This window comes from Panthera uncia, chromosome D2, assembly GCF_023721935.1.
Source record: "Panthera uncia isolate 11264 chromosome D2, Puncia_PCG_1.0, whole genome shotgun sequence".
NCBI lineage: Eukaryota > Metazoa > Chordata > Mammalia > Carnivora > Felidae > Panthera > Panthera uncia.
In genome coordinates, this window is record NC_064818.1 from 45,610,872 (window position 1) to 45,624,403 (window position 13,532).

Sequence of the window (13,532 nt, forward strand, 5' to 3'; positions counted from 1 at the left end):
GAGACGCGGGGCGGGACCTCACTGAAACTGAGGGAGGACTTGTTCCAGTGCTAAGAGGGGCTGGGAGGAGTTAGAATGGGGAGGGGTCAGGAGGAGGGAAAGGAGAAGAGGCGGAGCTGGGAAACCCGGACAGTTAAAGCTGAAAGGGGGAGTACGGGCTGGGAGAGGGTGGCGAAGCTGTACGGGAGGATGGGAGGGGCAAGGCTGATATTCGGGGCCCCGGGTGGGAGGAGGGTGACTTCTCCCCTCGATCCCCAGAAGCTAATAGTCAGGAATTCTCTGCTATGACATTCTCCCGAAGGGCCGGTCTGTCGGAACCCGGCCCAGCAGTCTCTGCGTCTCCCCCTCCCTTCCCGAAGGTGGAAGGGGCCAAGGGGGTGGGGCCGGAGAAAGGGTTGGGGGGATCTATACCGGGCCCCCACCAATAGCAGCCCCACATTCCAGCTGCGAGAACAGATGGACGCAGCGGCGGCTCACCTCGGGGGCTCTTTGCCGGCTGTGCTCGGAGATCCAGGCTGAGGCGGAGATCTGGAGTCCCCGGCGCCTTCCTCTCCAGCACGGCTGGAGGGTTGGGGGACGGCCGCTGAGCGACCCTCTGGGGAGGGGGGAAAAGAACTGGTGCAAACCCCTCGGGTCCTAGAACTGAGAGGGGGCGGAGGAACAGACAGCCCGCTCCTCGCGCGGCGCATCCATCCTCCAGGGCTTGACCAGTACTCTCTTCACACCAAGACCCCTTTCTAGGGTTTCCAGTCCTGGCGCCTCTGGGAAGGGGACCCCTGCCCGGCCGCGCCCCGCCCCCGGCCCCCGCCCCGCCGACGTCGCATTAGCATGAGCGACGCAAGTGGCCCGGGCACCACTCGGGGGCCGAGACTCGCCGCGTCACAGCCCCGAGTGGAAAGGAAAAAAAGAGGAGGCGGAGGAGGAGGAGGCAAGAGCCGACGCGAAGGGAGGGGAGAGCGGCGGCGGGGCGAGTGAGCCAGCGGGCGGGCGGCAGCAGCATGCCCTTCGGCCCGCGCGGGCGGCCTTTCAACGCTTCGGGGACCGCGCCTGACGAGCCCAAGGCGCCGCGCGCTCAGTCTGTGGCCCCAGCCACTCGGTGCGCCCACCTTCCCTGACAGCCCCCGAGCCCAGCAGCGGCGGGTCCGGGCTTGACTGCGAACGGCCGGAGGCGTCTCGCCGGACAGGGTCTTTGCCTTTCCCGGGACAACGGGCCATGAGCCCTGCAGCCACCTGAGACACAGGGGGCGCTGCGCCGCGCGGACCGCGCCCGCGAAGTTCCGTGCCCTCGGCTCTGCACTGCAGGGCGCCCGCGCCCAGGCGGCCCCAGCGGAGGCGTCCTCGGAAGAGCGGCGGAGTAGAGGCAATGGAACCCGCGGCGCCCGCGGGCCAGGCCCGGGCGGCAGCCAGCAAGCTGTCGGAGGCGATGGGCGCAGTGCTGCAGGATCCTCGGCGGCAGCGGCGCCTGGTGCTGGTCATCGTGTGCGTGGCTCTCTTCCTGGACAACATGCTGTACATGGTCATCGTGCCCATCGTGCCCGACTACATTGCCCACATGCATAAGGCCGGCAGGCCCACCACGAGCCCCAAAGTGTACACCCTGCAGGCGCCCACTCCAGCCAGTGGCAGTGACAACATGGGCAACACCTCAGAGTCCCCGACGGAGAGTGAGGACGTGAAGATCGGGGTGCTGTTTGCCTCCAAGGCCATCCTGCAGCTGCTGGTGAACCCCCTGAGTGGGCCCTTCATTGACCGTATGAGCTACGACGTGCCGCTGCTTATCGGCCTGGGCGTCTTGTTCGCCTCCACCGTGCTGTTCGCGTTCGCGGAGGACTATGCTATGCTCTTCGCTGCACGCAGCCTGCAGGGCCTGGGCTCAGCCTTTGCGGATACGTCCGGCATTGCCATGATCGCCGACAAGTATCCTGAAGAGCCGGAGCGCAGTCGTGCGTTGGGCGTGGCGCTGGCCTTCATCAGCTTCGGGAGTCTGGTGGCGCCACCCTTCGGGGGCTTCCTCTACTGGTTCGCGGGCAAGCCTGTGCCCTTTCTGGTGCTCGCCGCTGTTTCGCTGCTCGACGCGCTGTTGCTGCTGGTGGTGGCCAAGCCCTTCTCGGCCGTGACGCGGGCGCGGGCCAACCTGCCGGTGGGCACACCCATCCACCGCCTCATGCTGGACCCTTACATCGCCGTGGTGGCCGGGGCGCTCACCACCTGCAACATCCCCCTCGCCTTCCTCGAGCCCACCATCGCCACGTGGATGGAGCACACGATGTCGGCGTCTGAATGGCAGACGGGCATGGCCTGGCTGCCAGCTTTCGTGCCGCATGTGCTAGGTGTCTACCTCACCGTGCGCCTGGCGGCGCGCTATCCACACCTGCAGTGGCTGTACGGAGCACTAGGGCTGGTAGTGATCGGCGCCAGCTCTTGCGTGGTGCCTGCCTGCCGCTCCTTCGCACCACTGGTGATCTCACTCTGCGGCCTCTGCTTCGGCATTGCGCTAGTTGACACGGCACTGCTGCCCACGCTCGCCTTTCTCGTGGACGTGCGCCACGTCTCGGTCTACGGCAGCGTCTATGCCATCGCCGACATCTCCTATTCCGTGGCCTATGCTCTCGGGCCCATAGTGGCGGGGCACATAGTGCACTCGCTTGGTTTTGTGCAACTTAGCCTTGGCATGGGCCTGGCCAACCTGCTCTACGCGCCAGTCCTGCTGCTGCTGCGCAACGTGGGCCTCCTGAGGCGCTCCCGCTCTGAGCGCGATGTGCTGCTGGATGAGCCACCGCAGGGTCTGTATGATGCTGTGCGCCTGCGTGAGCGCCCTGTGGCCGACCCAGACGGCGCCCCTCGAAGCCCTTCGGGCCCCTTTGACGAGTGCGAGGACGTCTACAACAATTACTACACCCACAGCTAGCAGCCCAGCTACTCTCCCGGAGCCATCCCCTCACCGCCCACCCCCCCGGGTCAAGGTGGCTACTCTGTGAGAGTACTGGCCAGCTTAGACTCAAGGCCCACCCCTCCAACCAGTATCCTACACTCTTGCCCATCTTGACTTGCCTGCCGGGATCCCCCCACTTTGACCCTTTCTGTGTTTCCCTCCCTCTAGTCCGGTGGGACGTGGAGCACGGAAGCATACAAAACGATACACTCCTGGCAGAGATAAAGAGGTGCGCAAGCCGCCACCTGGGGGCTCCCCTGTGTAGAACCGTCCGTCTGTCTGTCTGTCTTTCCTTCCGTTCCTCTCAGTGCCAACTTAGCCCCCAGCACCGCGGTGCTTCTGGCCCGAATCAATAAACTATATCTGTTCGAGACCGAGTCTCTTTACTGATGAGGGTGGGCGGCCCGGCACAGGGCCAGGGCAGAGGGGAGGGCAGAGGGGAGGGTGAGCTGAGTCTAGCCCCGATCCAGGTCTGAGCCTGGCAAGCACTCGGGAAGCCTGTGGCTCTTGCTACCTGGTAAAGGAGATACGAAAGAAGCAAAACCAACTAGGGATCCCACCCTCAGACACCGTGTTGTACACGGCTCTCTTCCCTCGAGACAGCCCCTCCCTCCCAGTCCCAACGCAGCGCCCCAGGGCGCCGCCCGAGGGAGCCTGAGGATCCGCTCCCTCCGGGTACGCTAGTCCCCGCCCCTTGAGGACACTCCCAGTGTCAGCCACTGAGCTCTGAAACGCCAGAGCCCCGCATCCTGCCCTGTCCAGGCTCCAGTGAGGAGTAGGGGCCGAGCTGTTCCGGGCAGAGATCCGCTCTCTGGAAAAGCGCTTGTGTCGTGTGTGCTCGTTAGAGAGTTAGGCTCTATCCTTCGAGGAGTGGGGGAACTGTTGATGTGTCTGCTGTGTCCTGGCTGTGCGGGTCTGAGTCGTGACTGAAGAGGGTGCCAGTGTGGGAGCTGGTGCCAACCCCCCACCCTTACCCCCACCCTTACCCCGGCCTTGGTGGAAGCAGCTGGCCAAGGCTGTCAGAATTCTCCCCACCTCGATCGCAGGTCTCCGGAGCCGCAGGCCCCCATTTGCAAGCCACTCCCAGTCCTGGAGCCTGCGGCCTGATGAAGGCCAAAGAGCCCTCCAATTCTGGCAAGGGGAGGCAGCAGAGTTGGGGTACGCCTGTGTATTAAACAATGCCTGCAAGAGTCTTCACTGCTGGTGTGTGCACGTCTGTCCTCGTCTGTGTGTTGGGCTGTGTTGCATGCGTTTGGGCAGGGTCTGTCTTTGTGGGTCTGTCTGTACGTGTTGGTGTGTAAGGATCTGTATCTGGGGTGGGGGGAGGAGTGCTTTGTCTGGGAGGAGTGTCTGCCTCTGGCTGTGTGTCTATAAGCATCCCCAGGTCTGTATCTCCACTCCCTCACCCCATAGTGCCAGCAAGGATGGGGTGGGAATAGAAAAGGAAGGAGGACCTTGCAGTGATCAACAAACAGGATGATGATGATGATGATGATGATGATTTTGAAAGAAGTTGCGGTACGGTTTGAGCCTGGCCTAGACGGCGGGGAGGGCAGATTTCTCCAGACCCAACCCTTCCCAGGGTGGTGCGGACGCAACCGGGGCTTGGATAATGGAGTTGGGAGAGTGCGGCGACTGGGGATGGCTGGGCGGGGTGCAAAGGGCAAGGGAGGGGGGCAATGTTCTGCACACCTATCCCCGGCCCGGATTCCGCTGCCCTTACACAAACTCATCCGGGAAGCCGTCCGAGCCGGGGCTAGGGGCCGGGAGATGGGATCGCGGTAGGGAGCCGCGGGGGCGGGGGCAATGAGGAAGAACGGGAGAGACGGGGTGGGGCTGAGGGAGGGAGGAAAGAGGAGAGAGGGGAGGGAGGAGGAACAGGAGGAAGGAGAAGACAGGAGCGGCCGGTTCGCCGGCAGCCAGTAGGGAGGCCGCAGGGACCCGGCGACGTCGGAGGCTCTAAGGTGGACAGAGGCCCCCACCTCCGTACTGCTGACGCGCCCCTGGATCCCTTCTGGCTCACACTCGCGCCCCCAGTCTTGCTTGGTGCCGTGGAGCGGCGGCAGAGGCGGAAGATCCGAGGAGGGCAGGTGAGAAGGGCTGGGCTGGAGGACCGCAGCGCGGGGAGCAAGCAAAGCTCAGGGACCGGAGGGCCGCGGAGGAAGGCTCCGTCCAAGGACCGCGCCGGGGGCGAGAGACCCCAAGATCTTCGGGATTTCCGAGCCCTGAACTGAAGCGGCCGTCGGGGAACTGCCAGGAGACTGGGCTTCCGCGGCTCTGGCTCTTCCCCACCAGGAGTGGGGGCAGGGGGACAGGGAGCTGAACGTTGAGAAGTTAGGGGGAAAGGGCTTGGAGAGAACTTGACCATCAGGCTCCGAGGTTCCACGTGCGTATCCTCACTTCTCTCTTCTCCTAGATCCCCATCTGCTAAATGCCAAGGTCTGCACTTTCTGTGCCCAGTCAAGGCGTTGGCGGATCTCACCCAGCCAGACCCCTCTGAATCGCGGGTGAGCACCCAACTCTCGCGAAGGCGGAGGTGGGGGAGCCGCCGCAGGTGGCAAGTATGAGCTGGGTCCCAAGGAGTCTCTAGAGAGCACGGACTGCCTGTGTTGCCCCGGGTGGAGCTGGGGTTGGGCCTCCTGGGCAGAGCAGAGACCCCTCCTGGCAGTCCTCGGAAGCCATGCTGGTGGCAGCAGAGAGTGGAGAGCACCAGAGACAGAAAGACACACACACATACGCCTCCTTGTTGTGGGCCCATGGCCCAAGGAGGGAAAGCAGCCGCTGCCTCACAAGGACCAGGCCCTCCCATTTGGTCCCCAGGAAGCTGTCCCTGCTCCAGTCTTACACCTTTCCAAGATATGGAGTCTCCAAGAGCACTAGGGCCTTTACCAACTTGCCCTTGCCCTCAACAACCTTTCCAATCTCCGCGGTGCTGTGATGGACCCTAACTTGGATGCTGCTGCTTTTATGTTACTGGGAGTGGGAGCAGCTACTACCCTCCAGGGAAGGTCCAGGGACCACCTAGTCTGTAGCATCCTGGCAAAGTGTTCACATCAGTTCTATAGTCTCTGCCTAGCACTGCCAGGAAGGCTAGGTTCCTCCATTCTGGAGCCTGATTCATCCATCTTTCTGGATGCTCTGCCCTTGGGTCAACTGGGCCTGGACCCTGGCTCCCACCTGGGCCATGCTTGCCTGGGGGGTGGGGGAGGGCACAGGGGATAAAATGGGCTAAGCATCAGCTTTCTGCTCTTGGGAGAGAATAGGCAATGGGTGAGTGGAAATCATGGGTGCATGGCTCTGAGGCTTATGCTTAGCGCATTCTCTGAAGGTAGAAGGTAGCCTTAAAAATAGGCCTTTGCCCCCTCTTGGCCTGTTCACTTGTACTGTGAATAAAAAGTTAATCCTCTTCTCTCCAGGTTGAGTCAGGTGGTCCCTAGGGGCCTGGACTGTGCAGCTGCCCTGTCCCATCTCCCTCAGCATTCCCATGCCACCTGCTCTAGGAGCCTGGGAACCAAAGATTGCCTAAGTCCAAGTCTGTCCAGCAGGCCCCAGGGTCCTCCACTCCCACCCCTGCCTTGGCCAGAGGCCAGGCTCCCAGTCAGCCCAGAGTACTCCTGGAACCCACAGCCTTAGAGGACCTGTGTTCATTTACACATGCACTGATGCATGCGTACATTCCTTTTACTCAGCTACCCAGTACTGATCCTACTCCATGCTAGTCATGCAGCTAGGTCCCAGAGATGAAGCACTGAACACAACAGGAGAAGCTCACAGACTAGTGGGAAAGAGAGATTTTAATCAGCAAAACAGGTATCTGTTGGGTCCAAGGCAGGAACAAAGCAAGTGTTCTGCCAACACCCCCTTATGGATTTGGAGTGAGCGAGTCCAGCCTCGCTCCCTCCCACTCTGCTCTGGGGTGGTAGGTTGAGCCTGGGTGACAGTCTTATGGAGTAGGGACCACCTAAAGGCTCACTCTAGACCCCACTCTATCCCATCTGGGGACTCAGAAAGGACACTGTGGTCAGGGGGGGCTGGTCCAGAGATTGGGAGATTGGGACCAGGTCTACAATGAGGCCCTGTGTATTTGGGGCCCATGTCCAGCTCTAGCCTCTTCACAGGGTGGGGGTGAAGGGTCCATGTAGCTTTATGTGGCTATTGTGCTGATGCCCTTCTGCTTCTTGGTCCCCAGGTCTGCACCTCTGCTTCCCCAGCCAGGAGTCACCAAGATGCCCACACTGGAAAAAGCTCCCCATAAGATGGCAGCAAAACCACCCAGCAGTGAGGAGGACTCTGTGAGTGACTTTTGGAGCTCTCTCCTTCATCCCTGTTCTCCCTACTCACATACTCTTGCTTCCAGAACAGTCCTGTGTGGCACTCGCCCCCAACCCTGCAGTCTCCAGGGCATGAAGTCCAGGCTGCAGTCCTGCTCTGAACCCACTGAGGAGCCTGGGAACGCCTTGAAGGGCTGGGAGTGGTTTCAGGGGATGCTGATGGAATTCTGACAGCCACACTTCCTAACCCCAAAGCCAGGAAGAGCCCTTGACCTGGGCCAGGTACTCTCTCTTCTCCCAGGGCTTTTTCCCCTCCCCAAGTTCCACTTCCAATGGCTTTGAGCCTAGTGGAGTTGCCTTAGGGTGAGGCTGAATTCTCTACTTTAAGCCAGGTCACCTCCCAGTCCTGGCTACTGTTACTGGTTCAGCCCTGGAGCCTTAGGCTTTATCTTCCCCACTGGTTTAAGACAATGCCACCCCTCCTTAGGCAGGCATCCTCCTTCCTTACCTTCTTAAGTGATGGAGCAGCTTATCTAGTCTGTGAGTTGTTGCAGTGCTGGCCCCTCTGCTAAGTTGGTCTTCTTGCCACTTCTTTACCCAGGGCTTCATTTGAAATCCTAATCAGAACTTTTAGGCTTCTACCCATGAAGTTGCTCACCATGTTGTCTGTCCTGACTTTTGCAGCCCACAAACATCTCTGTTGTTGAGTCTTGCCATGGCATGTGCCTCCCATTGAAATGTGGCTTCCCTGGGAGCAGGCCTTTTCTTTCCATTTCTTTCCCTAAGTCCAGTCTAGGGCCTGGTTCACATGAACTTCCCAGGAAATGTGTACTGACCTGGGACCCTAGTGTCCAAAGACCCTCATTAGTACACCTCCCTGCCTCTAACTAGCCCGAGGTGTGGGCCAGAAGCCTAGGAGAGTCTGGGGAGGAGCCCCATGGGGCTACGACATGTGAGCAGAGATTTTCTGCCTCATTCCATTTTACCCATCGCTGATTCCCCATAACTCTGAGTCCCAGCACCCTGTCAGAGCCCTGAGGAAGAGTGACCTGTTTCTAGCTGGGGCCCCAGCCAGGCCTGCTGGCACTCTTGGAAAGGCCACCAGCTGGGCTTGGCTTTCTGCAGGTACTTGCCCACTCACCCACCAGACAGGCCTCCAGACCCCAAGGCAGGGGAGGGGGAACCAGAGCAGCTGGATGGGGGTCTGGACCTGGCTCTCTTGAAGTGGGCTGAGGAACCTGGAATGCTACCCAGACCACCCTGGTCCTTGAGAGTTCCCTGGGGCAGGATAGCCCATAGTTGGCTCTGACACCCTCCTCCCTCCCCCTAGAGTAGTGAGCTCTAAAGACAGGATGAGGCAGGCAAGATTCTCATTCACTCATCAGCACAGGCTCCCGTGGTTGGTCCTTGTCTGCCAAGGGCCGCTTGGGGAGGGCCTCAGCTCATGCAGCGGCAGGAGCAAAGCAGAGGCAAGCTTTGAATGGGCCCCTTTACTCCCAGCCTGCCAGGGGTGGAAATTCACTGTCACCCCCACCCCAAGGGGAAAAAAAACCCTGAAAGAAGGTGACTACCTACTGCCAACTTTGTAAACTTTATCGGTAATATGAAAAGTCCTGGTTTCTGACCGTAACTAGCTTAGTGAGGAAGAAGGAAAAGGAGGGAATGGAAAAAGGACCAAGGAGGAAGGGAGAGAACAATCTAGGAGGAAGGAGCAGAGTGGATGTTGGATGAACACTGATTTCAGGTCCCAACTCTGCTATCATATTGCTGGGTGACCATGGACTAGTTTCTCCACTCTTTGGGCTTCAGTTTCATCTGAAAATGGAAGGAAAATCCCTTCCCAGGTCAGCCGTAACATGGTTGAACACAAGCATGAGATCCCTGGCTGAACACAGCTGGTAAATTAGGAAGCATGGCATCCAGAAAGGGGAGACATTGGTGGAGAGTTCTATTCAGACTCTCTCCACACTTTGGGAGTCCCCAGAAGTTATGGGTTTCCTTTTAGGAATCCCTTTTAGAGGGGGACAGTAACATCATAACATTTTATGATGTGCTTATCTGGGGCCAGTGGTTTCTCTCATTTAATTCTGTCTGTGCTCCACTCAGGTAGGAATTGTTATTTATGTCCTATGGATTAGGAAGCTGGGGCTCAGAAAGGCTAAGATAGGAAGAACATCCACAGCGCTCTCTGTTCTCCCTCCCCGCCCTGTACCCACATGGAGCAGAATGGGGCTCCCCGGCTTTCATAACTGGGAAGGGCTTAGTAAGGAGCCAGGACATGAGTCACCTTCTTAGGAAACAACTTGCAGGATTCTGAACTATGCCTCCCGCCATCTTTCACCTGTCCAAATCTCTCCATTAGTATTATACCCTTTGGGTCCAGAGATCAACTGAATTCTGAAGCCCCAGCTGGAAACAATTTCTAAATTAAGAGTGATAAGTATCCAATATCAGTAACAGATCTGTTTCATCTTAGACCCATTCTTTGTGATTTAAAAGCACTTTTCACATAGGATCTCTTTGATCCTATGAGAGGTGGAGGTTATTATCCCCATTTTACAGGAGGGGAAACTGAGGCATAAAGGTGAGGTGGTTTGCTTAAGATTACACAGCTGGTCAGCAGCAGGGTCAGTGCATGAACCCAGGTCTGTCTGGTGCCAACATCAAGGTATTTTCCTCTACACTTTATCCCCTCGTGGGGGCAGGACTAGGGTACCAGAAAAAAACAAATAGAAGTTTCCTAAGTTCATAATTCTGCTGAGCTGAGCCCTGGAAATAGGCAAGACCCAGAGTGTAGAACAAGGATAAGGCCAGATGGAGACACACAATGGGGATCATCTCGCGGACAGGCATGGACCCCACACAAGAACAGGCATAGCAAGTGTTGGTGAACTCTCTCTTCTAGGAGTTGCCCAAACTTCCAGTGCCCCCACTGCAGCAGACCCTGGCCACTTACCTGCGGTGCATGCAGCACCTAGTACCTGAAGAACAGTTCAAGAGGAGCCAGGCCATCGTGCAGCGGTTTGGGGCCCCTGGTGGCCTTGGTGAGACCCTGCAGCAGAAGCTCCTGGAACGACAGGAGAAGACAGCCAATTGGGTAAGAGTTGCTGAGAGGGAGCAGACTAGGGCGTGGGGGCAGACAAGGGACCCACAGGGTGGGGGGCAGGGAGCAGACACGGAGACAGGGATTTGGATGAGGGGCAGGTAGGTAACAAAGATGGACAGATGAAGGGATAGGGATGAGAGGAGAAACAGGGGGACAGCAAGTGACAGACAGGATGTGGGATGGGAGATAGGGATGGGGACCAAAAAGGGACAGATGGGGATAGAGATAGAGTGCTGGGGAGAGACAGGATATACAGGTAGAAAACATTAGGAGTTGCGGATGGGGGACAGACAGGGACAAGGATGGAGGACAGATGGGCGATAGGGAAGGGGAACAGGGATGGGGGCAGCAGGAGATAGAAATGGGGCAATAGGGAAAGACAGGGTACAGACATGGAGACAGATGGGGGACAGGGATGGCAGATAGTGATGGGGTGGCAGAAGATAGAGGTAAGTTCAGGGAAACAAAGAAGGGTGAAAAGCGTGAACAAGACACACATAAAGATGGGCAGGGAACAGGGATGAAGTACCAAACACCCAGAATGGGAAACTGGGATGGAAGAGAAGGATGGCATGGGGCAAAAATGAAGGATAGTCATGGTGGGCTGGAGAGCACACAGGCCCTAGCGCATCACTAGGGCTCCATGTGCATTTGCGGAATGAATGAACAAAGTCCATGGTCCAAGAAAGTGTCTCGGTTGTCCCTTGGGCCTGCCAGGATGGGACTGGGTGCTCTCGAGGCAAGGTGCCTTTGTTCAGAGGGGCGTGTGTGACCTTGCGGGGTAATGGCACCCCTCCCGTTTTCCCCAACAGGTGTCTGAGTACTGGCTGAATGACATGTATCTCAATAACCGCCTGGCCCTGCCTGTAAACTCCAGTCCAGCTGTGATCTTTGCCCGCCAGCACTTTCAAGATACAAATGACCAGCTAAGGTGAGGAGGCCACCATGCTCCTGAATCCACAGCTTGAGAGCCTGCCTGGGGTCCTGGCTCCAGTAGCAGGAAGGAAAGGTCAACGCTTGTGCCTTGGCTGAGATTTCTGAGACCAAATGCCTCTGAGACAGAGGCAGTCCAGGCCATGGGTTTGGGAAATTGGTTAGATGAGGCTACAATATGAGTGACAAACACAGGGTCTTCCTCGGAATATATTTATTTGAGGTGGAGTGGGCAGTAAATGGAGGTCATGGGCCCCCAGGTGTCCCCATGGCATTCTTGACCTGGCTGAGGCCCTGGAAGGAGGTATGCATTTCTGCCCTACCAGTACTTGAGTCTTGGGCTTGTCACTGGGATGCACTGCACCAGGCTATCTAAACAGAGGCTCCAAGGGGGTGGAAATGGTTCCTTCCTGCCAGCTGCCGCCGCCAGAGCCTTTTCCATCTGCTGCAATTTCAGGGCTCACTGAGCCACGGGAATGGCCTCTGGGCCCACTGATGTTGATGGGGGGGGGGGATTTACACAGGGATGTGGCAGGGAGGAAAGGTCTCCCTACAGGAGTCTCTTAGAGCCAAATCCAATGTGGCACAGCATCGGGACAGCTCAGAGAGGAAAAACCAACCAAACAAAAGAGGCAGGGCCCACCTTGGCCTGTGGGTAGGGCTCAGCTATGCTAGTTAGACCTCCATCCCCTCCTTCTTCACTGAGACTAGCCCAACTGACTGCTGGTCAGGCAGCCTGCAAGCCTGGACCTCCCATGCCAGCAGGAAGTATGCAGATAAATGGATGAGCAGCTGCTGAAAACAGTTCTCCAACTGCTTACAAGGGGACATTTTTCTTCCTTAAGCCAGGGCCATCACCCATGGACAATTAAGATGACATGGCCCTGTGGCACAGTTCTCTGGTGACTCTTTTCCCCCTGGCACTTACTTTCATTTTCATTAGCACCGAATGAAATTGACTTTTCCTGGGAGACTGGATTTCCCCAAACCCAGGTTCCTGGTCCAGTTCAGCCCCAGCACTGGCCTTTCCTAGGGCGAAACCCACCCCTGACCATCCAGCCTTCTCCTGCCTGCTCTGTGGCCTCTGCTCGTTTTCTCTCCCTCCTCCTCCTCCTCGTCCTCCTTCTCATTCACCCTCTGCTTTCCTCTCCTCCTCCCAGTTATCTCCACAGGACCATTTTTAATCCAAGGCTTGTGAAGGACTGACAGCATGATGCGGGGGAGGGGGGTGGGCAGGCAGCAGGAATCCCATCAGATTGGTGTACCACTGAGGCCTGGCATCTGGAGGGTGGTCCTTGAGTTTGGGAGAAAGGAGGTGGAGGGGAGGGAGAGGAATGTTGGATAAAGGGAAGGGGCCTGAGCCCCTGAGAGGAGAACTTAAGGCTTCATGTGTCTCTGCAGGTTCGCAGCCAACCTCATCTCTGGCGTGCTCAGCTACAAGACCCTGCTGGACAGGTAGGATGGGGCCCAGGCTGGGAAGGGCAGAGCCCTGTTTTGGCACAGCCTGTTAAGTCATCTGTCTCCCTGCTACATTAGTCAAGGAGCAACCAGAGGGCAGAGACCTTGTCTTTTTCAGCTCTGTGTTCCTGGCTCATGTCATAGAGCAGGTGGACCAACCCCCCCCCCCCCGCCCCTGCCCCAACTCCTGCAGCATCAGGATAACCTTTATCCCAGCTGACCCAACCATTAGTGGTTCCTCTTCCTAGGGTAAGTACTTTCCTTCCTTGATCTCTTTAAAATGCACCCCCACTCATACACTCTACCAAAATGAATTTGCAGAAAAATGATACAGAGGTACAAAATACACAACCACATATCTTATGTTTACTCTAGATTCAATAGACATAAAATTCCTCCATCAAATTGCTGTAGAAGTTTCTGAGAGCTCCCACTGATTCCTATGGTTCAGTGTGGCACCTGCACGTTGAGCAGCAGGGCCGTGGAACACCCTACCCTCACTCTGCCCCAGCTACTCTTAGGGCTGCCTCTTCCCCTCAAGGCTTAGCTTACATATCTGGTCCTTATTACCCTGTCTCATTACCCAAAACCTTCCCATCTATCAGCTTGCTGCTTATTGCCTGTGCTCCACCTACACATCCCAGGACCTGTGCCCCATTAGAACAGGAGACTCGTGTTTTGCTTGCCACTATAATCCCAGATCCCAGATCATATATATAATGATATAATCCCAGCCACTATTACCCCTGTGCCTGGCACAGAGGAATGCTAAATAACATTTGTTACCTGAAAGGGAGGGAGGAGAAGTAGAGATGGAGGGAGGGAGGAGAGA

The 13,532-nt window shown here is 57.5% G+C and overlaps 2 protein-coding genes across 2 annotated transcripts in view; both read left to right on the forward strand.

The window, feature by feature from the left end:
- The first annotated feature begins 1,363 nt into the window (after window positions 1-1,363).
- On the forward strand, window positions 1,364-2,908 carry SLC18A3 (solute carrier family 18 member A3). The gene has a single exon (XM_049646646.1). It carries the CDS (start codon window positions 1,364-1,366, stop codon window positions 2,906-2,908), a length of 1,545 nt encoding a protein of 514 aa, XP_049502603.1.
- Window positions 2,909-7,173: 4,265 nt separating this feature from the next.
- CHAT (choline O-acetyltransferase) overlaps window positions 7,174-13,532 on the forward strand; it is a 41,818-nt gene continuing 35,459 nt past the window's right edge. The window contains exons 1-4 of the mRNA XM_049645355.1: window positions 7,174-7,224; window positions 10,112-10,300; window positions 11,122-11,240; window positions 12,644-12,697. Of these exons, the coding sequence (XP_049501312.1) occupies window positions 7,189-7,224; window positions 10,112-10,300; window positions 11,122-11,240; window positions 12,644-12,697 (398 nt within the window). The 5' untranslated portion in view covers window positions 7,174-7,188. The remainder of the gene's footprint in view (window positions 7,225-10,111; window positions 10,301-11,121; window positions 11,241-12,643; window positions 12,698-13,532) is intronic.